General features: G+C 56.2%; 12 protein-coding genes across 12 annotated transcripts; 6 read left to right on the top strand and 6 right to left on the bottom strand.

Annotated features, from left to right (window-relative positions):
* Window positions 1–1071: 1071 nt before the first annotated feature.
* Window positions 1072–3029, top strand: C8Q71DRAFT_208310 (uncharacterized protein). The gene is made up of 3 exons (XM_047917025.1): window positions 1072–1389; window positions 1449–2355; window positions 2421–3029. Exons 1-3 carry the CDS (start codon window positions 1327–1329, stop codon window positions 2924–2926), a joined length of 1476 nt encoding a protein of 491 aa, XP_047783604.1. The 5' UTR covers window positions 1072–1326; the 3' UTR covers window positions 2927–3029.
* C8Q71DRAFT_733397 (uncharacterized protein) lies at window positions 2829–3884 on the top strand. The gene is made up of 3 exons (XM_047922330.1): window positions 2829–3248; window positions 3304–3469; window positions 3530–3884. Exons 1-3 carry the CDS (start codon window positions 3132–3134, stop codon window positions 3742–3744), a joined length of 498 nt encoding a protein of 165 aa, XP_047783603.1. The 5' UTR covers window positions 2829–3131; the 3' UTR covers window positions 3745–3884.
* C8Q71DRAFT_733395 (uncharacterized protein) lies at window positions 3885–5887 on the bottom strand. Its single transcript, XM_047922329.1, has 8 exons — window positions 5639–5887; window positions 5449–5570; window positions 5202–5392; window positions 5079–5150; window positions 4812–5013; window positions 4575–4730; window positions 4280–4457; window positions 3885–4221 (listed from the first exon to the last, which is right to left on the bottom strand). The coding sequence occupies exons 1-8, from the start codon at window positions 5825–5827 to the stop codon at window positions 4036–4038; spliced, it is 1296 nt and encodes a 431-aa protein (XP_047783602.1). The 5' UTR covers window positions 5828–5887; the 3' UTR covers window positions 3885–4035.
* Window positions 5888–6019: 132 nt separating this feature from the next.
* C8Q71DRAFT_876515 (uncharacterized protein) lies at window positions 6020–7799 on the bottom strand (the record flags this gene model as incomplete). The annotated part of the gene is made up of 3 exons (XM_047928411.1): window positions 6020–6922; window positions 6982–7035; window positions 7169–7799. 3 exons carry the CDS (start codon window positions 7797–7799, stop codon window positions 6489–6491), a joined length of 1119 nt encoding a protein of 372 aa, XP_047783601.1. The 3' UTR covers window positions 6020–6488.
* A 1795-nt stretch (window positions 7800–9594) lies between these two features.
* C8Q71DRAFT_208140 (uncharacterized protein) lies at window positions 9595–10667 on the bottom strand. Its single transcript, XM_047917021.1, has 2 exons — window positions 10407–10667; window positions 9595–10346 (listed from the first exon to the last, which is right to left on the bottom strand). The coding sequence occupies exon 2, from the start codon at window positions 10333–10335 to the stop codon at window positions 9811–9813; it is 525 nt and encodes a 174-aa protein (XP_047783600.1). The 5' UTR covers window positions 10336–10346; window positions 10407–10667; the 3' UTR covers window positions 9595–9810.
* A 1-nt stretch (window position 10668) lies between these two features.
* C8Q71DRAFT_208155 (uncharacterized protein) lies at window positions 10669–11854 on the top strand. The gene has a single exon (XM_047917024.1). The coding sequence runs from the start codon at window positions 10915–10917 to the stop codon at window positions 11464–11466; it is 552 nt and encodes a 183-aa protein (XP_047783599.1). The 5' UTR covers window positions 10669–10914; the 3' UTR covers window positions 11467–11854.
* Window positions 11855–13758, bottom strand: C8Q71DRAFT_208154 (uncharacterized protein). The gene has a single exon (XM_047917023.1). The coding sequence runs from the start codon at window positions 13512–13514 to the stop codon at window positions 12243–12245; it is 1272 nt and encodes a 423-aa protein (XP_047783598.1). The 5' UTR covers window positions 13515–13758; the 3' UTR covers window positions 11855–12242.
* C8Q71DRAFT_208144 (uncharacterized protein) lies at window positions 13469–16766 on the bottom strand. Its single transcript, XM_047917022.1, has 9 exons — window positions 16569–16766; window positions 16429–16509; window positions 16254–16366; window positions 16042–16192; window positions 15656–15990; window positions 15533–15606; window positions 14026–15480; window positions 13629–13919; window positions 13469–13561 (listed from the first exon to the last, which is right to left on the bottom strand). The coding sequence occupies exons 1-9, from the start codon at window positions 16695–16697 to the stop codon at window positions 13536–13538; spliced, it is 2655 nt and encodes an 884-aa protein (XP_047783597.1). The 5' UTR covers window positions 16698–16766; the 3' UTR covers window positions 13469–13535.
* Window positions 16767–17182: 416 nt separating this feature from the next.
* On the bottom strand, window positions 17183–18068 carry C8Q71DRAFT_733382 (DNA-binding TFAR19-related protein). Its single transcript, XM_047922328.1, has 4 exons — window positions 17807–18068; window positions 17617–17744; window positions 17510–17557; window positions 17183–17448 (listed from the first exon to the last, which is right to left on the bottom strand). Exons 1-4 carry the CDS (start codon window positions 17973–17975, stop codon window positions 17401–17403), a joined length of 393 nt encoding a protein of 130 aa, XP_047783596.1. The 5' UTR covers window positions 17976–18068; the 3' UTR covers window positions 17183–17400.
* Window positions 18069–18538: 470 nt separating this feature from the next.
* Window positions 18539–20706, top strand: C8Q71DRAFT_733379 (uncharacterized protein). The gene is made up of 4 exons (XM_047922327.1): window positions 18539–19692; window positions 19745–19858; window positions 19914–20282; window positions 20335–20706. Exons 1-4 carry the CDS (start codon window positions 18837–18839, stop codon window positions 20475–20477), a joined length of 1482 nt encoding a protein of 493 aa, XP_047783595.1. The 5' UTR covers window positions 18539–18836; the 3' UTR covers window positions 20478–20706.
* Window positions 20707–21024: 318 nt separating this feature from the next.
* C8Q71DRAFT_733378 (uncharacterized protein) lies at window positions 21025–22838 on the top strand. Its single transcript, XM_047922326.1, has 5 exons — window positions 21025–21425; window positions 21483–21598; window positions 21652–22275; window positions 22333–22390; window positions 22449–22838. The coding sequence occupies exons 1-5, from the start codon at window positions 21303–21305 to the stop codon at window positions 22692–22694; spliced, it is 1167 nt and encodes a 388-aa protein (XP_047783594.1). The 5' UTR covers window positions 21025–21302; the 3' UTR covers window positions 22695–22838.
* Window positions 22839–24893: 2055 nt separating this feature from the next.
* C8Q71DRAFT_699191 (uncharacterized protein) lies at window positions 24894–27043 on the top strand (the record flags this gene model as incomplete). Its single annotated transcript, XM_047920056.1, has 3 exons — window positions 24894–25742; window positions 25799–26091; window positions 26149–27043. 3 exons carry the CDS (start codon window positions 24894–24896, stop codon window positions 27041–27043), a joined length of 2037 nt encoding a protein of 678 aa, XP_047783593.1.
* Window positions 27044–27105: the final 62 nt, after the last annotated feature.

The raw sequence follows: 27105 nt of genomic DNA, 5'->3' as shown, positions 1-27105 counted from the left end.
TGTACGTACCCAATAGCTGCTTATGTTTACGTGACGGACATTGCTATGACCTGTTGGCTGGTGTTGCAATGTCTCCCCACCGAGGTGTACATGCCCTACTAATCGACTCCTGGATCGTTTTGATTACGAGCTGATCACAATGCTTGGACCGACACCTCACCTACAACTGGTTCCGCGCTGCGCTTGACGATTATATTTGAGGGCTTGAAGCCCTCCCTGACAATCAATCCTGGTGACGTCCCTTGTTCCTATGCTCGTCGCGCTTGTTCCGTTGACTAGTTGACTATCACTGGCTCGCCCAGCTCCAACATGTCTCGTAACCAGCCACAGGAACTATCGACCACACCGTCGACTTCGCATTGTCCGGCGGCAACAGAGCAGTCATGTGCTGCATGCTCACAAGGACAGATGTTCAAGGTATGGTTGCTCAACGACCAGATGGTGGTCACCGACTCTGACAGTGTCGAGCTCGTCTCTGGCGCCGAAGCACCTAGCCAAACGGCACTGGTGTACTCGGCGTCCAGGTCCACCTATATATTACATTGCGCCCACATCAGGAATGCTTGTAGTCCCCCGGTGAGTAATGTGTTCGTCTATCTATTCACAACATGTAACGCCCCGAGCACTTCAGGCACTAGTAGAGAGTACCACCGAAAGGTGTGAGACTCGCGCCCTGCCTCTGGGGCTTACCGACCACATCTACTTCCCATGGGATGACTGGTCAACTTCGCTGCGCTGACGTGCCGCACATGCCAGCGGGCTAGGAACGAACTGCATCTTCGCGCTTACCGCACGGCGATCACCGTCAAGAGCGTTGCGGATCTCACTCAATTGACGCAACGTATCGTCCGGCCTGAAAGCACTCCGGATAGCCCAACGTCAAACATCACGTAGTGAACGGTGAGTGGTTGTTATTCGTGGTCTCAGAATTGCATTTCCTCCGCATGATCTGATATGTCCCTTGATGAACATTACAGGGTCGACGAGATCCAGTTCGAAGGACTCTGAGAAAAGGACACAGTGCCTCTCCCGCGCCTTGATGAATATCACTGGCGGCTGTTTGACCGGATGGGAAGTTGCCGTAAGTATACAGATAGGAGCTGTCATTGTGGTCGAAGTCTCCGCGCCCGTGAACATGATTTCATCGCATGCATTCCTGTCCATAGACCGGCATGTAAAGCCCATGTGCCCGATGGCCCCATGTCTAGCGACGACCTGCCAGCAGTGAGCGGGGTTGAAAACGAGTATGTAAGTGCCAGTGATGGGTATGACACCTACCATGAAGAAGTTTAGCTATATTTGACGTCGACTCAGAGCACTTAAATCATGCATTCCAGGGACGCTGCGTATCCCCCAGGATCCAAGGTCGCCCCGCTCTCCTTTGCCCTAGTGAGTGTATATTTTCTTGTCTGCAACCTGGGATGTGCCGCTGATTGTGTGATAAACAGAGCATGGATTCAAGTATCCTACCCCCGGAGCTCACCGACTACATTATCGACTTCGCATGGGACGATCCACCGACTCTACGGAGCTGCACGCTGACATGCCGCGCATGGCGACCCCGAAGTAAACTGCACCTCCGGGCTTTCGACATGATCAGCCTCAAGAGCGTCGCTGATCTGGCTGTGTGGACGAAACGCGTTGCCCGCCCTGAAAGCAGACGGTTCCTCACCCATATTCACTCTATGTTTGTCTGGGAGGATCCAGAGAGGCCATTCATACACATCATACCTCTGTGCATCTCCGGGATGTTCGTCCCGAGGCTTCAAACCATCACGTTCACGAACCTGGGGCGGCTGGAATCAGCGATCACGATGAATTGGCACCACAGCTTCTTCAGCCTCCTCGCGTCATACAAGGCGGTGACAGAATTGACTATCTACGGTGGCCGCCTTCATGAGATGGAGGACTTGCGCCGGATTGTGGAGGTCCTTCCTTCCTTGAAGGTTGTCAGCATTTCGGCGTTAAACTTTGTAAGACCGCCTCGCGGCGCAGGCCTGGTACAAGAACAGGAACACTGTCGCTCCTGGAAGCGACACTCGCTGGATCACCTCAAATTCTTGGGCTCGGTGACCGACGGGCACCTGGAGCTGCTGCGATGTCTGCAATTCTTCTCCGAAGCACGCCGGATTACGACCGAAGCAGAAAGCGCGATGGCAACGTTTCCGGCAGGAAATATGACCGCAGCTCGATTTCCTGTTTCCCGACTCTTGCTGCGGGCCTTCGTTGGGTGGTATGTTCCGGTGTTCTTGGTGCAGTGTGATTGGGGTCGGGCGACCTCCGGCGTGCAAGGAGGCCGGGACAATCGTTATGAGAACACCCCGGACGCGCTGCGTCGTCTGCAGATCACAGCAGGTTAGTTACCCTCTTGCAACTCAGCGTATGACATATCCTGATGAGCCGAGTTGTCTGACGCGAAGATGACACAAGTCTCATCCACAACATACATGTGGAGAAGATTGAGTACAATATCACCATTTGGGAAGACTGTCTCGATTTTCGAGCCACGAAACAAGCGATCATAACCATGCTTTCTCAAGGCGTTGGGGAGAAGGTTACCGAGATATGCCTGTGCCTCACCTTCTTGTGCCGCAATCTCGAGGACTTTGTGTCATATGCCACAGCCAACGAGGGCCGCGCTGCATGTCTACCGTCCCTCGACGATGCTGCTATACAGTTTGGACTGCAAAATGTCACCGCAGTCCAGCTTGTCATCCGAGGTGCGACAACGACATCTACGCCTGTGGCCGAGGCAGCGATGAGGATCATCCCTGTGCTGTTCGCGCATTGGGGTGGCCGTGGGATGCTCTCGGTCAGCGGTCCCCGCTGGAAATTCGAGTTCCCGCCACCAGCCTCAGCTCCCGGCGCGGACGTGACTGTTCCCGAACAGGCAGGTGCCGCGCCATGTATGGACAGTGACGCCTGACGTCATGGCGCGCGAAGAGGTCTGACGGGAGCGAGTGCGTCACGCGCGTTCCCTGCTCCTCTGCTCCTCCTTGCCCCAATATTCGCCGCGCTCAATCTTCTTATAACGGCCTCTGCCTGCGCTTGTTCTACCTACCATTTCACGACCCAACGCCACGACCCACTTCCACGACCAGCCACCTCTCTGAACCAACACAGTACCCATCATGTCTCTCAACGACAAGGACATCACCCTCGGCGGTAACAAGGGCGTCGACACTCACCCCGGCGTCGCTAACCCGACCAGCTCGTCCAACCACGCTGACCCGCTTGGCTCCAACTTCGTACGGATCCGCTGCGTCCTCACAGCATGCGCGTGCTGACCGCTGTATCCCGCAGGTATCGGATCCGACGTCTGATGACCTCGGCGCCGGCGCTGGCCCAAACTTCTCCGGCAACCGCGAGGCGGCGCGCAACTTCAGCAAAACCGCTGGCGTCATCGAAGGCCGTCCCGGCATCATCGAGTCCGTCAACATCGACCCGCTCAACGAGAACTCGAACAAATGTGCGTTTCACTCGCCTCTCGTGGTCATGGACTCTTAGGTGCTTACTGGGTCTGGCGTAGATGACGGCTGGGCGAACGCGACTAACGCGCCCTCATCGACTGGTGCCACCGTCGGCTCCACCGCGTCCTCGTACGGGGCTAGCGCAACCACCGCTGCGGAGAACGCAGCATCTGTCGCAACCGGTGCAGCCAAACTCGCATACGGACATGCAGTCGGCGACGAAGTGACGAAGCAGGCGGGCAAGGAAGCTGTCTGGGGCAAAGCAAGCAACTGAGGGACCGACGCTTGGAAGGGGATTACTCAACTTGTACATCTTGGGAATTGTACGTTGTAATGCATCACTAGGACTCATAGGCCCCCTTTTGAGTGACGCGGATCGATCTGCCATTGAGTCGGGAGTTGGGAACTGCGAAGGTTGAATGAGACAGCACTCATCGTGGACATTGAGCCGAGTGTCCACGTCTTTGAGCGAAGGCAAAGTTATAGCACTCATACAACAAGGAGACCACTGGGCAACCGTAAAATAACCAGACTTGTGGGGAGGATGTAGTTCACCCTACCATTGTCAGCCGGCCGCTAACCGATCTGCCACCCCTTGAGCTTGCGTACTCACGTCCCCATTACTCTGCTCACGCTGCCCCGTACCATTCTTGGCATCCTCCGTCCGCCCGTTGTGAGTCTGGCTCGCCTGTGGGCTGCGCTTCGGCCGCGCTGCCTCAACCAGCTTCGCGAACTCCGCCTTGTGCGCCGTCTACACCAACCCAAATCAACCCGTCAGCCCTTGGGCCACTCCCCAATGCCACACACACCTGATACGCCACGACGTCTGTCACCTCCCCTGCCTTCTTCTTCCCGAGGCCTGCGGATCCGCCACCACTGGCAGCGCCCTCCGAGGCCTCCCACTTCTGCAGCTCGCGCCGCAGCTGGTCGGGCATGTGCCGGTCGCTGGGCGTACGGTCGAGGTTCGCGTTGTAGAGCGTGACCCACCTGCGTATATGCTAGCGGTCAGCATCCGCAATGTCACAGCTCCCATCCCACAGAAAATGAGGTATGCGTAGATGCGGAGTGTATGTAATAAGGCTAGAGATTCTGTGAAAGACGCACTTTTGGTGTCGGCGGACCCATGCGTGCCGGTCACCCGTCGTAGGGAGACCATGTTCGTTCAATAGCTCTTGAACGCGTCTGTCCTTGAGTGTGTGGTACGAGACTGTCGGGAGGTACTCTGGCTCGTCGTCATGTTGGGCCGCCGGGGACTTGACGCTGCATCAATATTCCACAACGGAGGACAACGAGAGCGATCAGCATATGTACGCCTGCACCAGATGGACGCACTCCACGTACCGCTCCTTATCCCTCTCTTTGTTGGGACGACGGCCCAGCGCCGCGGCGCCGCCAAGGATCTTGGACCACTCCTGCTTCGCCTTGCCCTTGGGCTTGCGCGGAGAGGGAGGAGGCGCGTCGGTGAGCTTGCAGCTGCTGTCGATGTGCTGGTTGATGATCTGGAAGGGCACGCGTTGCTGGCACACGGGGCAGTCTATCAGGTCTGAGGGAGGTGGGATGAGAGTTTAGACGGCGTATATGCGAAGGGATGGTGAGGAAGGCGTATACCGTCGGAGGAGCCGGGCGTTGGCGGGGTGGAGGGCGTGTCTGGTATGCGAGGTGATTTGTTTGAACGCTGCTCTGTAAGATCCAGGTTGGATATGCGTTTCAATGTCGGCATGGGTTACGCACTCTTCATGTTCGGAACGGGTTGTCTCCTCTGAATCGCAAGGGTCGAGGGCCCTTCCACAATCTCAACCTCATCCGACGAGCTGCCTCCCGAGGTCCGAGCAGACCTCCTTCGCTTTCGTGGGTGGATCTCTTCCAGCGCGTTTTTTGAAAGACGCTGAACTTCTTGCTTGGCAAGGCGCAGTGTAAACTCCCTGAGCATACCAGTCACTGGGTGCCATAGGATCACAGCCCGGATCACAATACGCACCTCGCGGCAGCCCAGGCCTTCACCGCACTCTCAAGCGCGACGTTCTTCCTCAGCTGCGTGTCCGATGCTTGCTTCCGACAGCTTGGACACTCTTCCTTGTCCTTAAGGCAGTTTCGCACACACTGCAATAGCATAACGCGTCAAAACGTCGAGCCGTCGTGTAAGCTCTGGCAAATATGTCCAGACGCACCAACGAACAAAAGCAATGTCCACAATTGAGCGTCACAGGCGCGTCGTAGAGCTCATGACAGACGCTACATCGCAGGGCCTCGTCGAGGAGGCGGAGGCCGGGGGCGATATCGGAAGGGGGAAAGTCGGTCGGGTCGGGGACGTCTGCGGCGAGCAAGTCAAGCTGCGCCATATTCGATATCGTGTTCATGCTGGGTTAGAATGGGTAGCGGGGATGAAGCGGGCGTGGCGCGGGGAGTGAGCAAGGACGGGGACCAGACGAGGAACCGTGAACACTGAACGCGTCTAGAGCGTGACGTGACCGATCGCGACGCGTCGGCACGTGCTTGCATCCCAGTGGCTTGAGCCAGGCTCGAGACTCGACGACGACAACCTCGTCCCACCGTCATGGAGCTCTCTGCAGACTTCCTAGATCATTAACTGAAGGTTTCTAGGTACATTCAATCTGACTAGGCATTCGAGTGATACTATTTTCGCTACATCCTTCATAGTAGACCATTCGAGTCGCACACTCCTCTCACGTACTTTCCTGTCAGTGCGCTCCCTATAACCTGATCGAGTAGCTTGGTATTACTATCTCCACTTGACATGAGTTCAGAGTTAGAGCAGGTCATCAACTAAGGAACATATGTCGCCTCACATACCCGACCGTGCTATCGCGTTTACCTCCCTCAACTACTCTCCGTCTCCGTCTTACACACGCCCTTGCTCCTGGACTTGGATCCAGTCCCTACAATCCCGCCGCCCTCCATACCGACTATCCCAAGCAGTCGAGACTGCGATCGCTGTTGTCGGCCGTAATCATGGATCAGGAGCTTTCCTCCACCGAGCATAGTCAAGGCTCTCCGTGACTAAATTTGACCGTACGTGTCCAGGATGCGCCCTTGGACCTTGACCAAGAGCTGGCCACGAGCGGCCCAGTGCATGAACAATCGAGGGATAATCCTGACCGCCACATCCGTGGCAGGCGTCGGGTCGTCTCCAGAGTCATCTCGGATGTCCAACTCTATTGTGCGTACGTTCGGCAGCGCATCGCGCATCGTCTCCTGCAGAAGGGTCCACGGTGGCTGCCATGAAAGCCCTGTGGAATTCTCGGGACACGGCAGGAGGTTTCGCTCGTGGAGGTGAAAGGTGAGCTGTACGGTGTGGACGTTCCTGCCTACGCCCTGAGAGAGCATGTCTACAATTCTTCGAGTGGTCACGCGTAGATCGATGTAGTCTCTGTCGATGAAATAGATGTAGGTAGTGGTTTTGACGTGAATGTTGTGCACCAGGCTTGTAGCATCTATGGTCGAGAGGTTGAACATGAGTAATGGCTATGTCATGGTTTCACGGGCTTCTTACCTGCTGATGGCATTTGGCGGTCCTGCCAGCCAGTGTTGATGAAGTGTTCGAGCACTAGTCGAGAGATGGGCAAGTGAGCCAAGCGCAAAGTGAGCCAAGCGCATGTCTGCCAATGTCCGAGGCAAGGCTGTTATCGCATGCTCTGCGTACGTTGTGAGCTCCCGCAGCTCGGACCACAGACACAGACAGTAGATCAATCCGTAATATACTGTCGGTCCTGAAAGTCGAAGCGCCAGGCGATCAAGCTGCCGGCGGCGGCGTCCAAGCTCTGGGGACAGCGATGTGCGAGGCGAAAACGTCACATCCACGAGAGTCACATCGTCAAGAGCGGGAAGCGCGTAGACTACCCGGCGCAGGTTGCCCGCATCGTGGAAGTGGCAGTTTGACAAGCGCAATGTAGTCATCGCCTTGTACGACGAAAGCAGTGTGAAGGAACTGTGGTGCCAGTGCATAGGAGGCGATTCCCCGAGCCGCCGGCCAAGGTGGGAGAATTCGATCTCTCTGAGTTTCGGGAGGAACGGTCCGGGGATGTGTAACGGCACCGTATGTGCGAAATGTATCTGCGTGAACACCTCCGAGACCTCCATGACCTCCATGTCGCGGTAGAACTGCCTGCTATTGGGGCACCCGAGGCGTTGCGACAGGAGGGAGAGTGTCGCGACGCTTTTGATGCTGAGGATAAGGTACGCCTGAAAATGGAAGACGCTCCTCGGCAGCCAGTCTCGGCACGTCAGAGCACAGCTCCGCATTGTCGGTGGGTCGTCCCAGAAGAAGTTGATTATGACGTCCGTGAGCTCGTTTGGCAGTTTGCGCTCCATTGTGTGGCTGGCTATCCATAACTTAGTCAGTGGGACGCGCCGTGCACATAGCAAAGATCATGGACCTACCCAGGCTGGCTGTGGAAGAGGGGTCCGGCGAAGTGAAATTAACGACGGGAGGTCAACATCTAGATATTTATCAACCGCTCATGCAGGACTTTGCAGGAGCCCACGAGGCGTCGACCACAGCCTCACCCACCTTCGATCAGCGCCCCACGCACTCCATACAATTGCAACGACTCATCTGTTCTTGAGAAGCGTCTCCTACGGGTGCTGCGAAACCACCTTACACGTATATTTGAAGGCCTGTTGCTGCGGAATTCGACGTGGTGCCTGCGCGCCGCTGAGCAACCTGGTTTACATTGACTGCCTATTAGGTCTTAGTACAGTCGCAGTACGCCGCCGAGGGCCTCGGTGGTAGCGTCATGCAGCTACCTCGCCTGAGCGACTTTGATCAGAACCAATGCGATGGTGCTGAACGCAAAGCCTCAAAGATGCGCACCTCTCTGGCTGCTGATTCTACGCTCAGCACCCTCCGAGTCGTCGGTGTGAGGAAGCACTCGAGAACAACTGCAGGCTTGCAGTTGAGCATGCGCCTACGATTTGCCGCGTGGGAGCGAGAGTAGAGGCCGTGTGGGACCTGGTCTGCGCGATCACGCAGGGGATAAACGAGGGATAGCAGATGTACGTACGCGTAGTCAATGAGACAGTCTAGTCAGCGGCGCCGAAGTAGGATTACGCCATAAATAACCGCGACGACAATTGGGCATATTGTGCTGATCCCTCGAGGGTTTGCGCGCGAAGGTGATCAGGGAGTCGTTTGGGGCAGGGTAAAGTCCTCGAGTTGTCATCAGTAGCTGCTACAGAGTGACCATAATCAGAACGGCGTACGGGCGGAGCGGGTACATACTTACTGCTGTCTGATATTGGTCTCTGTGTCCTACGCCCTTCGCCAGGCTTCCTCGACTAAGGAGTCATCAGACACAGCTCGCATGTCGATTTACGAACCTTGGATATCATGTTCCGAATCCGTAGCCCGCCCACCAATGAATGAATTACGTCCTAGCTTCCGAATATCCGTCTCCGTCGCCCACGCCGACCTCCGCGCCGACTATTCCGCGAACTCGACGCTGCCACTTCCAGCGGACGAGTATGTGGACTCGGAGTCGTCCTCGAGAGATGACCTGACTCTCCCGGGCTCTATTCGTCAGGGCTGCACCCAGGACCCCACTTGCCTGTACTCGGGCGGCCCATCGACCCTGACCGCGAGCTGCCCACGGGCTGGCCAGTTCGCGAACAAATTCGCGAACAACTGCGGGATGATTCTGGCCGCCGCGTCCGAGGCAGGTGTCCGGCGTTCTCCTATAGCTTCAACATTCGAGTCGATGCACAGCTTGATTGTGTGCACGTTCTTGAGCGCATCGCACGCTATCTGCGAGGCTAGAGCAGGACGAATAGAAGGTGGTTGCGACGTGGACTCTGTGGAGTCCTCGGGACATGGCAATAGCTTTGGCGACGCGAACTCGAAATAGAACTGCATAGTGTCGACGTTCGGGCCTACACCTTGAGAGAGCATGCTTGAAATGGCCAGGATCGTCGCGCGTAGATCATCATAGTCTTTATGGATGTCATAGTGATAGTCTATTGTCTCGACGTGAATGTTGCGCACTAGGCTTGTAGCATCTGATGGGTGCCATAAGTCACAGTTATAGCATGTTCGGATAAACTTACCAACGGTAGGTACATATCGGATGGTGTTCACAGTGGATGTAGCCGTGAAGAATTATTTGAGAAATTGGGAGGTGAACGAAGTTCATGTCTGCCTGAGATGAGGTTGCCACTGCATGCTTTGCATCGATGTGAAGACACCTGAGTCCAGAACATAGTGTCAAGAGGTAAAGCAATTCGTTGTGTGCTATCAATCTCGTTGAGAATATTTTCAATGCACCTAGCTGCCGCCGCCGACGGCGCACAAGCTCTAGGGCGAGGGGTGTGCGAGGAGGCACGAACGTCACGTAACGAGAGTCGCCGCCCTGAGAGCTGGGAGTGCGTAGAGTAGTCGGCGTAAGATGCTCGCAACGTGAAAGTGGCAATTCGAAAGCTTCAGCCTCGTCACCGCTTTGTACGACGAGAGCACAGGCTGGAAGAAGCTGTTGTGCCAGTTTATTCGAGGACTGTGGTCTCCCAGGTCAGTGCCAATGTGAGAGAATTTTGTGCTTTCAAGCCTGGGAAGAAATGAGCCAGGTATGCGTAACGGCACCGTGTGCGCGAATGGTCTTGTCTCGTCCTCCCGAATCTGCATCGTGGTGTCCTTATCGCTGTAGAACTGCTTATTTTCAGGCCGGGCGAGGCGATCCGACAGGAAAGCTAGATCGGCAACACTTGTGATGACGAGTTTGTGGTATTCCCAGAGATGGCGCCTGCTCCTGGACAGCCAGTCTCGGCATGTTAGCGCACAGCTCAGCAACGTCCGTGGGTCATCCCGGAGACAGTCGCTGATGTCGTCGGTGAGCTCGTTGGGAAATTTACGATCCATCGTACGGCTGTCTGTTCGTGTTCAGTGAGGTTCACCGGGCCGTACATAGCAGAGAGGGCGCATGGACTCACTAAGGTTGGCTGCGAACGAGCCTGGCTCGCAGAGGCGGGAATAGTGATAGAGGCTCGGCAGGGTGGACGCCTCCGTCACAGAGGTCTTCTTGAGGGTCTGCCTAGGGGAGACTAGCCGAGGCTGGGAGTAGCAGTACCCGGGGATGTATGAGCGTGTCTACTGGTGTCACGGTGGCACTGAGCGTAGACGTGACGTGACCGATCGCGACGCGTCAACACGTGTGTACCGGCCGCCCGAAATGGAACAGAATGGCAGCCACCGTCGAGCTGGTCTAGACCCCGGCTGACGGCCAGTGTGGAGGCTCGCGCCCCTGCCCGGGCGATGGCAAGTACTGCGACCAACTGCCCAAGTCCAACTGCACCGTGTGGCTGACAGATCTACTCATCCACCTCCATCCACAGCCAGCCGCCCGCGTATCAGTCAAAGGCTCGTCCCGCAAAGCTCCAGTGCCCATTGACATTCGGTACTGCCACTGTGCCCTGCGAAAGGCTCCCAGTCTCGAAGAAGATGTCGCAGCTCCCGACGTGCGTTCTTGCGCTGCGCCCCGCTCGTCAATCGGCGAAGCGCAAGAAATACATCGGGGTCGTTCCTCAGGCTATATCGCGCTCAGTCCTCCGGATCGCAGTGGAGCTCGCGCTTTCCGTGGGCATCTTCCTGCTATGTGTGTTGTTGACGCGGCGGGTCCTAGGCATTTCCTCTCTGTCAACTACAACATATGGGGACCGAGCGAGCGCCATCGCACGTCCGCCATCCGAGGCACGTCCATCCGGACGTTGGGAACTGTTCCAACGGTCGCTGGACGACGCAGGCGCTCTCTCCGACTCCATCCTAGCCATGGACATCACCGATTGGGACATCCTACTGGACATGTACGACGAGCCCGAGGTGCACATCGAGCACGAATTGCGCAAGAGGGACTACGCGTCGGATGTCGCGCTGCAGCAGCCGCTTCACTTCAGTCTCGATTCAGTGCAGGAAGACGCTCATGGCCGCGACGTCGTAACGACTCCACAAAATCTAGTCGCTTCCTTTCGGCAGACGAAGACCAAGCATCGATAGAACCAGGTGTTCGTCGCCCAATTAGCCATGCCTTGGACTTTGCGGAGGCACACACTACGCCCATACGGCAGAGGACTTCAGCCTCGATTGTCCTGTCTTGAGATAGAGCCTAGACTCACTCCCATCGGGACAGTACGTGTAGTAGCTTCGTAGTAGGACGACGCATAGAACACACACTTGTATCAAATTCAGGCTTCTGCATTACTACTGTACTTGTCTTCACAGATTGTCGTTATACACAGAGCTCCCACATGCCCCGTCTGAGTCCACCGCTCAATGTCCCGCACGCATCGGCTTCACCTCCTGCATACGCTGCATCGTCTCGCGCAGCTCCGCCTCCGCAAACGCCGCCGCCTCCTTCGCGACTACGAGCTTCTTCTCCAGCTCGTCCGCCGACATCATCCGCAGCATGCCGCGCTCATTCGCCACCCCCAGCGTGTCGAACCGCAGGAGCGTGTTCCCGACCTTCGGCAGGCGCCCGCGCGCGTCCCAGCCGTTGTCGTTGAACGAGAGCACCGCGCGCACCGCGGCCGTGTTGATATCCCGGTGGAGCTCCTCCAGCTTGCTCAGCTGCACCTCCATCCAGCGCGCGCGGCGCTCGAGCGCCAGGGTGAGCGCCGCGACCTCGTCCTCGCGCACATGCCCGTGCCCGTCCTCGCCGCCGTCGTCGAGGAAGTCGTCGCCCTTGAGCATCTCGCGGAGCACGCCGTCGAACGATGAGTTGTCGTCCCACGTCTTGCGCGGCAGCAGCCGCAGCAGGTCCGAGATCGTCTGCGTCAGCGTCTCGAGCAGCTGCTGGAAGCTCGACACCGCGTTGTCGATCGCGCCCGACGGCATGTTGTTCGCGAACGAGCCGCCCCCGACAGAGAGCGCGGAGAGCGCGTGCACCAGCGGCCCGTACTCGAGCGGCATCTTCGCGGCGGGGTTGATCTTTGAGAGGTCGAAGAAGGGGTGCTTGTGGATGTTGAGGTGCTGGAACTCCGAGTCGAGATCTTGCAAGAGCTCCTGGACGGTGGCACGCTGCAGCGGCGGGGTCCTGTCCACCGACTGCGCGCGCGAGACGTTGGAACTGGTCTGAGCTCCACGAACATCGGGCAGACCAGGGGCTTCGGAGTTTGTAGAGGATGGAAGAGCTGACGTAGGATCGGAGTTGAAGTCGTCCTTAGGGATCTTAATAGGCTTCGCGTTCGGTTTGTGCTTCTTGGGCATCTTCGAGAGAATGGGCACTTGAACCTCAGGCTCGGGCACGATGATGGGGGCTGGCTGCTTCGGGGCTTGCTTGCGGCCAGCTGCCTTGTCCGAGCCTTGGTCAGCTTGCGCAGGTGCGCCTGGGGACTCATCATCCGCCTGCCTGCCAGGCTGAGCGCTGCCTTGCGTCTTCGCGTTGGCAGCTGCGGCTGCCTTCTTGGCCTGAGCGAGACGCTCCCTTTCAGCTTTCTCCTTCTCCTGGCGCTCCTGCGCAGCCCGCTCCCTCTCTGCCTTCTCTTTCTCTGCCTTATCCCTCTCCGCCTTCTCGCGCCCGAGTCGCTCAGCTTTCTCTCTCTCCGCCTTCTCCTCAGCCGCCTTGTCCTTCTCTGCCTTGAGCGTAGCCTGGCGTTCCCTCTCGGCGGCCTTTTCTTGTGCGATGCGTTCCTTCTCCACTGCCCGTGCTGCAGCTTTCTCCGCTGCCACCCGCTTTCGCTCGGCCGCACGTTCCGTGGCGGCGGCCTTCTTCGCCGCCTTGCGCTCGGCCTTCGCTCTTGCAGCATCATCGAGAGTGTCCGCGCCGGCTTCAGGGGCGGGCTCGGTAGACGGCTGTTCGCGACGAAGCGCAGGCTCAGTCGCAGTCGCAGACAAGGCGGGAAAATCGGAAGACGACAAGGCGGGGGAGGGGACAACGGAGGGCTCAACAGATGCAGAGGGGGATGTGGAAACTTCACGGAAGAGAACAGGGTGACCGGCAAAAAGAGATGGGACAAGGGCATGTCAGCGTCGAGGCATACTTGGGGCATCCTACCGGAAAGACACATGTAGAGCAGGGCGGAAGATGGGGAGAGGAACCGGGCCATGGCCACCAGGCATGTTACACATCAAGGCCGAAATAGCTGTTTCCGCACTGAAAGCACGGCACTCGGTACTCTGACCTGGGACCCGCCCTTGAAAGGGAAAGAAAATCGACTCACCATGTGCGGACCCGCTCGCTTGGGAAACTTCAACGCTGCCTAGCGATCCGTTCGGCATGCCGTACGAGTTGTGGTTCATCGCGCTTCCAACGTTTCCCAGTGAGCCGTCTTGAAAGGACAACCCGGGAGGGGGGCCATATCCGAAACGGTGAGACGAGAAGCTTTCAACCGAGGACGAGTTCGTGAAACCGTTGTCATGGGCAGGTTGCGAGATCACTGGCGATGCGAGCCTTGCAGACATGATGGCGGGATCATTGAACGGTTGATTTGACATAGGCTTGTATGGAGGATCTGGGTATCATAATGATGTCGAGAGCCGTAGAGTACATTGGTCCGAGGGGTACATGTGATCGAGGTCAACATACGATTACACATCACACAAGCAAAAGCATCCTACCAGACTGTTCATGGCGGAACTGGAACGACTTCTCACGACTAGAGTTGATAAAGTCGCGCAATTGCGCCTCGCTGACACCTGGGTCAAAGGGCTGGAACCGACCAGGGTGCTGCTGTTGGGGCGGTGCGTATTGGGGATGAGCCTGGGCTTGCTGGGCCTGCTGGGCCAAGGGCGAGTTCATTGCAGAATGCGGTCCGTGGATGAACTCCTGGGCCTGGTGTCGGTTCGGGAGCCATTGCGGAGGTGTCCCACGACGAGCTGGCGAGACCAACTCCGAAGAGTTGTAGTACGGCGCATGCGCAAAGTTGTCGGCGTGATTGAGAGGTGATGACGCATGGAGGGAAGAAGACGTCGACCCTTGACGGCCACGAGCGAAGGTGAAGCGCGATACTTGTCGTTCCTCGTCCAACGGCGAATATCGCCTTGACGGCACATCATCATTGGCGTCTGACCCGAATGGGTTGAAGGACCCAGTGTATCCGGAGCCCCCGGAGGGCTGCCGGTCCAGTGCCGGCTGACGAAGAGTCACAGGCTCGTATGCAGGGCGAGCTGGGTGCGCCAGTCCAGGCGGCCCCATCAATGGACCCGAAGCCGCGTTCTGCCTGAGCCCCGGGAAAGCATCCAGGAACGTACCGGTGAATGGGGTGTTCGGTGTAACATCCAGCTCGGGTAATACCAAAGCCTCATCGGCTCCTTCGCCGGCCAGTGCAGGGTCCAGGTTGAAGCTGAAGCCACCGAAGCCACCATCATCCCCGCTGAGCGTTTGTAGCATCCGGTCAAAATCTGGGAACGGGCTCTTCTCCATGATGGCTGGCACGGGCATCTCGCGTCGGGCGCGGAGGTCCTCCATGAGCGCTTGCGCCTGTGTCGACATCTGGTACGAAGACTGCGAAGGCTGGACAGTGACAGAGAGCGGCGATGACATGGTAGACGCAGTACGAGATGGTGGCGGCAGACCAGGAGGGGCGGTTAGGCCGGGAGGGACAGCCGGAAGACCGGGAGGTGCAGCCGGTACCTCGGTAGATGGTGCTTGTACGGGCGACTCCACGGGCGGAACATCTTGGGCTGCTGACCCACTCTCTGATTCGAGAGTAGACGACGTGGGCGAGCGGGGTGGAAGGGGAGGTGCAGGTGCAGCTTCTTTCTGCTTCGCAGCTTTAGTAGTACTGGGTGTAACAGGCCGCGCAGGTTGACCAGTACTCGCAGGTGTCGCAGGACGTGAAGACGACGCCTGAGAGGACGCCTTAACCGCAGTGGCACCTTTCCGGTCTCTCCCTGTCGCACGCGTCTCCACAGCACTGGTAATCGCAGCACTCGAGCGCTGTTGTCTCGTACCTGTTCCACCACGCCTTGTCTGCCGGGTTGATGCTTGGGCGGTCGTGGCAGCATTGGTGTTGTTGTGCAGAGCGGTCGTAGTTGTCCCCTGCTTCCCCCAAGCGGCTGCACGAGGCAACCCTGTTGTAACGAAAGTCAGCATATGAACAAGGGAGTCCGTGCGAGCACTGACCGTCCGCCTCATCGCCTTTCCTCGTGACGATCGTAGTCCTTGGTCTGTTCTCCGTATCTTTCATGGTGTGTTTCCTATGAATAGTTAGTCGAAGTATTAGCTTGCATGGAAGACGTTACGGACAGAGTCGTGAGGTCTTCTTTGGTAAAGCAGTCCTTCTCGTCTCCCCACTCGTGCAGATTCATACACCCATGCTCCGTACACGAGACACCGCGCAAGAAGGCCATACAGTACTTGGTCGTACCATAGCTGGCTCTCATGATTTCGTTACCGCCTCCCGGCGAAGGTGCACCATCGACTGCAGCAATTGCACGAGCGGCGTCTTCGCGACGATGATAGGTGATGTACAATCCGACGACCGGAGCACGGCCTCCAGGGGAAGTACGTTTGACAATAACGATCTTGGAGATCTTACCGTATTGCCCAAAGTACTCGCTCGAGCGTAACGTAGGGATGAGCTGGCATCTGGGCTCAGCAAGGATCGCGTGGGCCGATAGAGTGATGCGCACCTCCTCTTTCGCGAATCGGGGGCCCATGCCAATCACATAGACCACGTTGCGCTGTACAACGCGCACATTGGCAAGGTGCCGCCTACCCAGGGCATCCAACTCCTTCCTCTCGCGTTCCCGCTGTTTCTTCTGTTGCGTCAAACGTTTATGACTACGTCGCAGAGGAGGGAAATGAGGGAGACTCGTGCATGCAGGAAACCAAGGTCACTCACTCCTCTTTGTTGATGGGTTTGAACTGGACAGCCTCGTCGGTATACTCTCTCCGACATGCAGGGCAGCGCCGGTTCAGATTCTCCTTAATGTGGTGCCAGCAGAAGCGACAGATCTAGTGATGACCATACCGGTTGCTTAGGAGTTGGGCTGAGAGAAAAGAGCATATAGTCACACCTGGTAGCCGCACGGACAAGGCTTGAAGTTAAGATCCGAAATGTCCATCTCCTCCAAGCAAAGTGGGCACTCGGCATCCTCCTGAAGTCAGCCACTTCATATGAGCCTCACGAGGTTGTCAGAATGCACGCAAGGCGCACCGCTTCATCATCGCTCCAGTACGCGTCTTGAACCCCGGCGAGTACGTGCGACTTGGACTGCGTGGATGGATTGCTGGCATGCAGCGCGGGGGCAGGCAGCGGCGAGTGTGGATGCATTCTTGCAGACATTCCGGATGTATGAAGTGCGCGTAGAGAAGGCGATTCGAGGACAATACAGAGGGCGACGAGAGGCTGAGTTGAGGAACGCGACATCGAGGCGCCCGCGTGCTTTTCATTGTGGCGTGAGGACAACAGCACCAAACAGCGGACACTCAAGCGCTGGACAGTGGATCAGCAAGGCTTCCTGAGGAGACGAAGCAGAATGAGACTCCGTTCTAGATTGACGTCCACTGACTACGTGAGGCGATGGTAAATGCGAATATGTCTACTGGATCACCATGTCGTCCACAAATATGATGTACGTCGAATGGGGACAAATAATGTCGTCCTGAAGGCTAATCGCGGTGACACCCATTGGACCGGAACTCCAGCCATAGCCCGGACTACTTATATGCGAACTTGAGGCAAGACGGCCTCTGGATCTCCCACACTAACGCACGAGATGTATGTTAGCCTCGTCGCTCGCCGGCAACGGCATTGAGACTCCGCGTGATACCAACGACGGACACGGTCAGGCCTTATGTCGGCAGCGTCACCTATCATGCTCATAGCATGCTCGTCAAATGATAAACTTACATGCCGTGTCGCTGTCAGTAATTCAGTCAGCTGGCAGCTAAGTAAATAAGTAGACCGACCGTATGTCCGTTTGTAGAAAGCATACATAGCAAGTCGATAGTGGTGAGAACATGGTGCAAGAAACTCGTGGTACATGTCACAGGTCGAAGTCATCGTCGTCGAATCCTCCTTTTCTGCGCTGAAACTGGTCAACGGCACGTCAGGAGACTCCACGAGGTAATTAGTAGAAATATCGCCAAACGCACCACTATAGTGGTCTTCTTCGCCGCTGTCTTTGATTGTGCTTCTTCTGCCTGTTGAAGACGTGTTCAGTATACTGTGGCCCCTCACACAGTCAGACCTTAGAGCTAACCTGCTCCAGTAGATCTATGAGTTGATCTTCTGTCACTCTTCCTCGCAGTTGCCCCGTCTGCGCCATACGCAAGAGGATTGCCTCGATCTGTTGTGATCGTTGTGGACTGACAAGGGCAATGCGGGCCACTGCCATGCGGAGCGCGGTGTGATCAGGATATGGTACACGGGAGACAGGCTCCAATACATACGTCTTTCCCTCGCAGCGTTGTCTAGCACTGTCGCTAACAGATCTCTGCGCATCTGTTCCTCTGCCACTCGTTTTGCCTCCTCTTCGCCGCCTTCGCCGCCTGCCCCAGCATTCTGCTGGAGTTGGTTCATCCTAGCCGCACGGATTGCAGCAAGTTCGGGATCTGCCATGATCGCGTCGTTCCCTGATTAGTGGGTCAGAGTACCAAGCCTTCGTAAGTACCGATGAGAGGTGTATAGCAGCACAGCGTAGGCGCAGAAGTCTGAGAAGACTTCGCGTGTGGCGTCGAGCGATGCACATGCACGTGATGAAGACACCATACTTAGCTTGGCTGAGACGCCCATACTACAGCATCTTCAAACCGAGGAATGTATAGATGCGACGGCCATTTAAGATGCCGACAGTATGCTGATATCATGCTGTATCTCACCAACCGATGATCATACGCTTTGAGCGCAAGGAATGCGACTCGGTCCTGCCAGTGGCTATATCCATTGGAATCCTGCCAAGGCGAGATCCTTCGCTTTGTTTCTCCATGAACGCGTACTCGGCCGGTGCATTTGAGTATAAAACAGTTCTTCGACATATTCGAGCTTTGCCTCACTCTCGCTACTCATCCATCCGGTCGTGAGTAACTGTATTTCGAGAAAACTTAGAGCACGACGCGTCGCGTCGCGTCTCACGTGATGGTGACGGTCGGGATGTCGCGTGGGATGCGCGCCTGTGAGTCTTCCGTCTGTCTCCTCCTTCGACGCGTTTGACTCGACATTGTCTCTACAGCTCTATCTCCGATCACTCGTGTACTCCGCGCTGTGTCGGTTTCCCAGTCATACTGCTCTCATCAGGCAGCGCGGGTCCCGTACTGGAGGCGAGCAGTGGCAGTGAGGCGCTGCGAGGCGCGTGGACTGCCACGCCCGGCGGCTACTCGTCTCAATACGGACTACAAAGGGCATCGCTCGCATGTCTCCTTCGCGACAAAGGAGCCCCCTCGCCACCCACTACTTCAAGAGCGAGGTTTTCAGCAACCAGGGATGCCTTCTCTGCTCACACTCCTCCACATGCGACGCAAGTCCGATGCCCCGCCGCCTAGTACGCGAACCACCACGGAGAGTCCAGAGGAAGTCGCTGATAGGCTTGCCTATCTGAACCTCAGGCAGCAACAACAGCCGCCAGTAGCTCACAATGATGCCTTCGTTGGTGGCTTTCACCCTGCGGCCGTTGGTGGGAATGGGCCGTACGGTGGTCCCCGACGACCGACGGTCGCTCCTTCGTTTCCCGTCGCTCAGGCTCCGCCGCACCATGGTCCGCCTCCAGTGCCTTACAAGGTGCCAGACATAGCGATCCATTCTCCGGACAGCGGGCGGGGTATGTCTAGGACCATGGGTTTTGCATTAGCTGTGTCTGCGGTCCCCGGTGTATTTGGACCCCCGCGGCCTTCCGCGAACAATTTGCAGCGGCCCCAGCTGGACGTAGCGTCTCGACCGCACTCCGACCCTATGCCATACACAACCGTTCAAGCTGAGAAAGCACGCTCGGGAGCCACTCTCCCGCTTTTCAGCGACTCCGATGACCAGTTGCCGCTCTCCGTCCCTCCAAAGCCTTCTGCGCGAAGCACTTCCACAAATCTACAAGTTTCCATCTCCCATCCCCCAGGGCGCTCAGTGTCCTCACCTGCAGTGGCAACCTCATCTCCGTCCGACCTACCGGATAAAGTTACGTGCAGTGGCTTCACCAAGACCAAGAAGCCGCGGCAGTGCAGACGTCAAACAGATAGATCTGTACTCTCCCTTCCTGAATCGAATATTTGGTACTGTCACCAGCATCGCGCCGAAATGCTCGGACCTGCTACCTTTCGACTGGCCACCGGCCATTTCGATTACTACGCCTGTACTGTCTTTTCCATCCATGAAATATACTCCTCAGTTGACTAGCCCCTCAGTGTTTATTCCAGAGTATTTGAGCCCTGATGCTCGGGCGGCTCTGCGGCGAGAGATGACTAGGCCAATTTCTGAGAAGGACGGTGAGGGATATATCTACGTTTTTCAGTACCGAGGTATGTTTTTCTCTAGCAAACGTCTCGGTCGCGCGCCTTCTAAACCAAACTAAAGACAAGAACAATGCAAATCAAGATGATTTGCTCTTTAAAGCTGGTCGCACGAACAACCCAAAGTCACGCAACGGCCAATGGTCGAAGCAATGTCCTTCCATGGAACATCACATCGCACACGTGCACCCTCCTTCAGAAGATGGGAACGCGGCCAGCTTGATGGTCGCCGATCTCAATCCGGGACCTCCGGGCATCTGTTGTCATCGCCTCGAAACCCTGGTCCTCACCGAACTCGCGGACCTTGCACGTTATCAGCAGTACTTGCATCCAGAGTACCAGGTTGAGCTTCCCAAGCTCAAGCTCAGGTGGGAACACCTTGAACAAACAGTACGCGATAGGCAGTCGCCAACGAGGGCTCCGTGCAAAGATTGTGAGTTGAATTACTCCACTCACTGGCCGCATCGCACTGACTGTCGGATAAGGCGGTCGAAGTCACAGGGAGTTATTCACCTTCCCTCGTATCAAGTCGGGGCCTTACGTAGGCCAGGAACTCGAACGAGTGATCATTCCTGTCATCAATCGATGGGCGGACTTCTTATGCCTTCTCGCTATGAGGGACGAGTGAAAATGGACGACATCTATACCGACATTCACACTGTGGAGGTACTATTCCGGTGGACTTGTTGCATTTATTGTGTAATTCTAGGGGACATCCAACGTTCTGCTGTACGGATCACTAGTACCGAATCTATTCTGGCATCTGTCTGATATCGACTGGATATCTGTACTTATGTATGTATATTGCGCACATACTGGGAGGGAGCCCGCAGTAACCCCTGCGCCACAGAACTTTACACGGGAGCAACGCACTGTGTCCGCACCCTGCGTATTGCGACGAATAGCCATCCCTGCGGAGAATCTGGCTTCGAGAACCCTACGGAAAGGCTTTGGAGCGATTGCCGTACATGCTGCGAACAGGCTTTTCATACGGACATGCTCGCAGCATGTTCTATGGACTTTTGGAGACCAGTAGGGTCTTCGGAGTTCACGGAAGTTGATTTGCCCTCGGTGTGAGCTGCCATCCACCGCACTGGCCATTGTTCTTCAACACCTGCCTAAAGAGGGCGCAAAGCGCTTGCGCGCGAACGCATCTTGGGCGCCTATGAACAAAGAGGCCCTTCCGAAGCGTCCATGTCTATTGTTCGGGCACGTCCTCATTCAATCTGAGACGCGCTCAAAGTCGTATATAAAGGATATTCCGAGGATCCAGATGAACCACCCTGTTCTCCTTCCGCGCACCCTGTCTCTGAAGTCTATACCCGCCGTTGACCGGCTCTTCTAATCTCGTTCTGCTCTATTGAAGCTTGGGTTGCTCATCAAGTCACGACTAGTCTAGCACTCGCATCCTTCAATCTGCATTTCCGCTACATTACCACTCGTGCAGGAAAACATGATGCGCACTACGACTTTTTTCTTTATTCTCGCCTCCATGCTATGGACCGTGGCTCGTGCGACTGAGTTCCAGGTTACCGTCGGTGGACCAGGGGTATTGCGATACAACCCGGAGTATGTGGTGAGTAGAATTAGTTATATCCTTTGAGGAAAGCGCTGAATGTTCACACTGTATTAGAACGCCACCACTGGGGATACCATCGTATTCTCGTTTAGACAGGAGAACCACACGGTCACGCAGTCCTCCCTTGACAACCCGTGCCAACTTGTTGATGGCGGCTTTGATTCTGGCTTGTGAGCATTGTCGTACAAGCAGTTCACCTTGCGATTACTGACACATCCAGCAGTATACCCGTCGCTGCCAACAACAGTAATGGTCCTTTCCCGGCTGCTCAGTATACGGTCACAGACGACAGCCCAGTCTGGATATTCTGTCGTCAGGCGAACCATTGCCAGCAAGGGATGGTATTTGCCATCAATCCCGGCGATAAATTTGCCAGCTTCAAAGCGAATGCTTTCGGGAATAACACTGCTAACGCGACGACATCTGCCACTGCTTCGTCCGCGGGTGCAACTTCTGGCACCACAACCGATTCTGCGACTTCGGGTGCAGTGTCGTCGTCAGTCGTCGCCTCGACTTCAGCGTCGATTTCTGCCACTGCAACAGACGCAGCCATCGTCAACGTCACGACGACTGTTACAGTCTCGCAGACGGCACAGCCCTCATCCTCTGCGTCTTCGACGAGCTCCGCTGCAGGATCGACGAGCACATACGCGGAGCATATTGTCATCGTGGGCGCTGACGGAAAGCTGGCGTACGAACCTTCGAACATCACTGCGGCTGTTGGAGACATCATTACATTCCTGTTTATGCACGCGAATCATACGGCCACGCAGAGCAGCTTCTCGGATCCTTGCACGAGCTTGACGGAGACGAGTACGTCAGGACAGATTGGATTCGACTCCGGTTTGTGAGTGGACATGTACCATTAATGGCATACTTCTGTCGCTCACACATGTTATGCCAGTATGCCGGTTGCCAACGGTACCTCCGATTACCCTACGTACACTGTGGAGGTGAACAACGTACGTGTATTTCCTACGTCACCCCCACTGATTCATTCAAACTCACCTCCACCTCCAGACGGACCCAATGTGGGTATACTGTAAGCAGACGAACCCGCAAGACCACTGCGCGGCGGGTATGGTCTTCTCCCTGAACGCCGTCGCATCCGGCCTGGAGGACTACTCAGCTTTCGTCGATGCTGCGAAGCAGAGCAATGCCACGTCGGCGACGTCGCATTCCGGCAGCAGCCGCTCTATCACGTCCGCTCGCAATGCTGGCGTTGCGCTCACGCTCCTTGCTGTCATGATGGGCCTCGCCTTGTAGACGACCTCAAGGACTCGACTTACGGACTAACGACACTGAAGAACACTGATGCAATGGACTGCATGTAGCGATAGTCTGTACTTGGGATGTCTCGTAATTGGACATGTAGGCTTTATGGACCGATCCATTATTATTATTATCGCACGTTCCAGGGTGTGACGATCGAACACTTGGCAGCCGACTCGGCGGAAGGGTGAGTATGTACACAGATCGATCGTTGATCGAATCGCTCACAACGGTTGTCGCTGTCACGGTCCTTGTACGTACCGTCATGATGCTTCGAGAGTGGCACTGGTAAGCGTAGCACCCCGTAATGCGATTTGGAATGTGCTCACACTTGTTGTGCGACAGGGGATGTCAAATCGTTGATTCTGACACTCGCGTGACGACTCTCAGAGTGCTACGGCAATTTCGCCTCAGCTCCGATCGCGCTCTTCATGTGAAGATTATGCATCTCGATGTAAGCTCGTAAGCTGTCTGGTTGGAGTGTTCACTAACTTCTGGATATCGCAGCCCCCATTGCGACGCTCCGCACAGTACATTGTATGTCAAATGCATCCAGTCGATTGCGACGCCGAAGCGAGCTCGGGCCCCCTCACTGCACGCAACCGGCCGAGTAGTTGAACTTATCCCCCAACCTGGTCTGTGCGTTGTGCACGATGTCCGCCTCTGAAGAGACTCCAACTTCCAGCAGTGTCCCCTATGAAGTGTCCACAGAAACTCATCACGCACTCTCCGCATGGTTTTTGGGTCCCAAGGCGGAGAACAGCGATTTCATGAAGAACATGATGAGCGAGATCGTGGACCGCATTACTCGTGCCCGCTTGGAACACTTCCCTAATGATCCGGTATGCGTTGCCCTTGCCAGACGTCTTCAGAAATGACCCTAATCACGTACATCCGCCGTAGGCATTCATCACCGCGCCGACGCGGAACACTGCGCCCTACAAGCGCGAAGTGGACGACATGCAGCGCTATGTCACTTTCTTGACCGACCTCATGTCGAAGTATTCCCTTCCCTATTTCTCCCCGCGCTACATGGGCCATATGTGTTTCGATAATTCCCTTCCCGCTACGCTGGGCTACCTCGCCGCTATGATACACAATCCGAACAACGTTGCGATAGAGGCGAGTCCTCTGACGAGCTATGTCGAGCACTGCGTCGGGCAGCAGCTGTGCAAGATGCTCGGATATCGCACGACCGAGGATATAGCTGCGGAGGAAACGAAGTCCACATACAAAGGGTGGGGCCACCTCACTTGCGACGGGTCGGTGGCGAACCTGGAGTCACTGTGGTGAGTCATAATTGCGTGCGAAATACCTGTGAAATCCCCGCTTACGATTTGTACGGTAGGGTCGGTATGTGTAGCATACCATTCTAGTACCGGCCATCGAACTCATGGGCATTTTAGCGCGCAACCTCAAGTTCTATCCACTCTCCTTGAAATGGGCTATCGAGGAGGGCAACTTAAGTTTTGTCGCATCATCCTTCACGATACCCCTCACACGCAGGAGCGCTGGTTCCATCCTCTTCATGAAGGCCTTCACGCGAGATCTGCTCAACCTCAGGCCCGAGGTCATCCTGGACATCCCGTCTCGTCTGTCGAAGGAGTACGGTATATCACAAAAGTTCATTGACGAAGAGGTTGGAAAGTACCTCGTACAGACGATCGGGCGAGAGCCGCTAGAGAGGAGGTACTGCATCACACGGACGCCGAAGGTGGTGGTGAGCAAGATGAGCCATTATTCATGGCCGAAAGGAGCAGGTGAGACACACGTACACTTCGTATAGATGGACGAGCCTCATACTTCACTCAAGCCGTGCTGGGTATCGGAAAAGACAACGTCCACCAAGTCGATGTCGACATACACGCCCGTATGGATGTCGCCGAGCTGAACCAGGAACTGATGTCCCTCGTGCAAGCGGGACATTCCATATATGCCGTGGTTGCAATCATGGGGACGACGGAGCATGGTGCGGTGGACCCCCTGAGCGACATCCTCCTGCTTCGCCGTCTATTCCAGGATGAGTACGGCATCTCGTTCCTCGTCCACTGCGACGCCGCGTGGGGCGGGTACTTCGCCTCCCTCCTCCACCCTGCGCCCCCAGAGTACAAGGGTGGGAGGAAACTAGACGACGATGGCGTATACGTACCTCACCAGGCACTCTCGCCCTACACGGAGAGTCAACTACGGTCCATGCGCTACGCCGACTCTATCACCGTGGATCCTCATAAGAGTGGGTACGTCCCGTATCCTGCCGGGGGGCTCTGCTACAAGGACGAGCGGTCGAAGTACCTCATCACCTGGACCGGGCCATACATCGACGGAGGAGCGAGCGATGTCGAGTCCATGGGCGTATACGGCCTCGAGGGCAGCAAGCCAGGCGCCGCACCCGTAGCTGCGTACATCTCCAACGAGGTCATCGGGTTGCACCGCGGTGGGTACGGCGGGCTGCTTGGCGAGGCGATGTTCACGTCCGTGAAGATGTACGCGCACTGGGTCACGATGACGCTCGAGTCGGATACGCTCATCGTGATTCCGATGAACGTGCTGCCCGCAGAGCGCGACGGCAAGTTGGACGAAGAAGTCGGCGCACAGCTTGCGTTCATCAAGCGGAACATCGTCGACCGCCCCAACCGCGAGCTGGTGAGGGACCCGGAGGCGATGTACCTAATCAGGATGATGGGCTCGGACTTGTCCATCAACGCGTTTGCGTGCAACTTCCGGCTGTCGAGGGGTGGTCCGTCGAACAAGGACGTCGCGGAGGCAAGCTACCTCAATGCGCGCATCATAGAGCGCCTAGCGGTTAATCGCGTCGATGACGATGCGCGCAAGAAGCCTATTTTGCTCATGGGCACTGAGCTTGATCACGAACGGTATGGATCGTGCTTGCAGACGTTCAAGGACCGGCTTGGGCTCAATGCAGAGGACCCGCGACCGCTGTCGGGTCTGTGCAACGTGTCGATGTCAGCGTTTCCGACCACTGGGAACTTCGTACGGGAGTTAGCCGATGCATTTCGCAAGATCGCGGAAGAGGAGGTACAGGTATTACTAACCTCCATTGATCACCTCGGTGTTCCTGCGGCTGATAAGTATTATAGAACTGCTGGAAGCGAGTGCACGTTGCTCCGGCGATCCACAGCTTCGTTATGCAAGGAACAGAACAGCTGTTCCTTATCTATCTGCCGATGTTCAACTGGGGAAGTTATCGCCAGCAGCTCATCTTGTCCGCGAAATTGCCGCAAGAGGTCATGGATGCATATGCTCGGGCGCAAAGGGAGAATCCGGCTGCTGTCTTCAGCCTGCATACATCTTCGGAAGAATTGCTGTCGTCAATCTTGCAACGGCGAGATTGCGAGGTAGATATACACCAAGGCTTTCCCATGCTGCACGGGTACGTGTCTTCGTTTAGCAATTACGAGCATGACTGTTGACCGTCTGGAACCTCCAGGGTCGCTGGTGATCTGAACTCGTTGTCAAAAACCCGAGTCGGATTGACGGACATCACCGTTGTCAAGCACATCAAGCTCTCGCCGAGTGCGCTCGCAGATGATTACCCCCCTCTCATGCCATTCTTCCTGTACGGGTCGCCGAAGGAACAGCACATCGACCATGTGCTGCTGAAGAACGACAACGTTCAGCTCAGCTCTAGTCGCGTAGAGCTTGACTTCGGGCCTAGCGCCGAGCGCATCCGCAAAGAGATCGGCTCAGGCACCGGTTTCATCCTTACCTTCGACGACCTGCGCGAGCATGCGATGCAGCCATTCGGACGACGTCACAAACCAGATTTTTTCGCTCCCAATCGGACGTTCCGTGTATCCCTCCATATGGATCCGTTCACCAGTCATGGGTTAGAAGCTGTCGACATGCATCAGCTCTTCGATCATCTTCAGCTGGAGAAGCCAACGGCACAGGGCACTATCACCTTGGGAGAAAGCGTGTATCTGGACTATGCCCATCTCAACCGCGACACGGTCCCGCGACTCTGTATCACGCCTACGGAGCAATTGACTAGGGATCAACTGCTATTATCGGTGACCAAGGACTACCAGAAGATTGTCGACGATATCGTACGCATAGTATCGCACGAAAGCGCCGCAGCCGCACCAGACATTGACGAACACATCCTGGCTCGAGCTGCACTGCCGACAAAATACGCCCTGGGGAAATCGGGAGAAGGGCCCGGACACGCAGGTCCCTCCGCCGCAGGCAAGGTGCATCTCAGTCGGTTCACTGTATCTCACCTCAGCGACGTACATAGTCGGCAGCTGATGGTACGTACTGGTTGGAAAGACATGTTTGATGAAACGGTTGCGAATTGTAGGAGTGAGTGTGCCACGAGATAGTAGGCATGAGAGCATCCCTGTCACGTCGTGTAGTAGCAGCATGGTGTAGACCCACGGTAAAC

The sequence above is a fragment of the Rhodofomes roseus genome (assembly GCF_022264815.1).
Source record: "Rhodofomes roseus strain CIRM-BRFM 1785 chromosome Unknown C8Q71scaffold_2, whole genome shotgun sequence".
Taxonomy (NCBI): Eukaryota; Fungi; Basidiomycota; class Agaricomycetes; order Polyporales; family Fomitopsidaceae; genus Rhodofomes; species Rhodofomes roseus.
The sequence above is the reverse complement of the archived record's forward strand: the minus strand, read 5'-3'. Positions and strand labels throughout refer to the sequence as shown.

Excerpts from the sequence above, each read along its gene's own strand:
- C8Q71DRAFT_208310 (XM_047917025.1), top strand. The coding sequence starts at position 1,327 with ATGCATTCCAGGGACGCTGCGTATCCCCCAGGATCCAAGGTCGCCCCG. Across the intron at positions 1,390-1,448 it reads CCCCGCTCTCCTTTGCCCTA|AGCATGGATTCAAGTATCCT; the intron begins GTGAGTGTATAT and ends TGTGATAAACAG. Across the intron at positions 2,356-2,420 it reads TCGTCTGCAGATCACAGCAG|ATGACACAAGTCTCATCCAC; the intron begins GTTAGTTACCCT and ends TCTGACGCGAAG.
- C8Q71DRAFT_733397 (XM_047922330.1), top strand. The coding sequence starts at position 3,132 with ATGTCTCTCAACGACAAGGACATCACCCTCGGCGGTAACAAGGGCGTC. Across the intron at positions 3,249-3,303 it reads ACCCGCTTGGCTCCAACTTC|GTATCGGATCCGACGTCTGA; the intron begins GTACGGATCCGC and ends TGTATCCCGCAG. Across the intron at positions 3,470-3,529 it reads CAACGAGAACTCGAACAAAT|ATGACGGCTGGGCGAACGCG; the intron begins GTGCGTTTCACT and ends GGTCTGGCGTAG.
- C8Q71DRAFT_733395 (XM_047922329.1), bottom strand. The coding sequence starts at position 5,827 with ATGAACACGATATCGAATATGGCGCAGCTTGACTTGCTCGCCGCAGAC. Across the intron at positions 5,151-5,201 it reads ACCCGTTCCGAACATGAAGA|AGCAGCGTTCAAACAAATCA; the intron begins GTGCGTAACCCA and ends TGGATCTTACAG. Across the intron at positions 5,014-5,078 it reads AACGCCCGGCTCCTCCGACG|ACCTGATAGACTGCCCCGTG; the intron begins GTATACGCCTTC and ends CACCTCCCTCAG.
- C8Q71DRAFT_208140 (XM_047917021.1), bottom strand. The coding sequence starts at position 10,335 with ATGGATCGTAAATTTCCCAACGAGCTCACCGACGACATCAGCGACTGT.
- C8Q71DRAFT_208155 (XM_047917024.1), top strand. The coding sequence starts at position 10,915 with ATGTCGCAGCTCCCGACGTGCGTTCTTGCGCTGCGCCCCGCTCGTCAA.
- C8Q71DRAFT_208154 (XM_047917023.1), bottom strand. The coding sequence starts at position 13,514 with ATGGCCCGGTTCCTCTCCCCATCTTCCGCCCTGCTCTACATGTGTCTT.
- C8Q71DRAFT_208144 (XM_047917022.1), bottom strand. The coding sequence starts at position 16,697 with ATGTCTGCAAGAATGCATCCACACTCGCCGCTGCCTGCCCCCGCGCTG. Across the intron at positions 15,607-15,655 it reads AAAGAAGACCTCACGACTCT|GAAACACACCATGAAAGATA; the intron begins GTCCGTAACGTC and ends AACTATTCATAG. Across the intron at positions 13,920-14,025 it reads GTTCCGCCATGAACAGTCTG|ATCCTCCATACAAGCCTATG; the intron begins GTAGGATGCTTT and ends TATGATACCCAG.
- C8Q71DRAFT_733382 (XM_047922328.1), bottom strand. The coding sequence starts at position 17,975 with ATGGCAGATCCCGAACTTGCTGCAATCCGTGCGGCTAGGATGAACCAA. Across the intron at positions 17,745-17,806 it reads CAACGCTGCGAGGGAAAGAC|TGGCCCGCATTGCCCTTGTC; the intron begins GTATGTATTGGA and ends TCCGCATGGCAG. Across the intron at positions 17,449-17,509 it reads CGAAGAAGACCACTATAGTG|TTTCAGCGCAGAAAAGGAGG; the intron begins GTGCGTTTGGCG and ends GCCGTTGACCAG.
- C8Q71DRAFT_733379 (XM_047922327.1), top strand. The coding sequence starts at position 18,837 with ATGCCTTCTCTGCTCACACTCCTCCACATGCGACGCAAGTCCGATGCC. Across the intron at positions 19,859-19,913 it reads CTACGTTTTTCAGTACCGAG|ACAAGAACAATGCAAATCAA; the intron begins GTATGTTTTTCT and ends ACCAAACTAAAG. Across the intron at positions 20,283-20,334 it reads GAGGGCTCCGTGCAAAGATT|GCGGTCGAAGTCACAGGGAG; the intron begins GTGAGTTGAATT and ends CTGTCGGATAAG.
- C8Q71DRAFT_733378 (XM_047922326.1), top strand. The coding sequence starts at position 21,303 with ATGATGCGCACTACGACTTTTTTCTTTATTCTCGCCTCCATGCTATGG. Across the intron at positions 21,426-21,482 it reads GATACAACCCGGAGTATGTG|AACGCCACCACTGGGGATAC; the intron begins GTGAGTAGAATT and ends ACACTGTATTAG. Across the intron at positions 21,599-21,651 it reads GGCGGCTTTGATTCTGGCTT|TATACCCGTCGCTGCCAACA; the intron begins GTGAGCATTGTC and ends CACATCCAGCAG.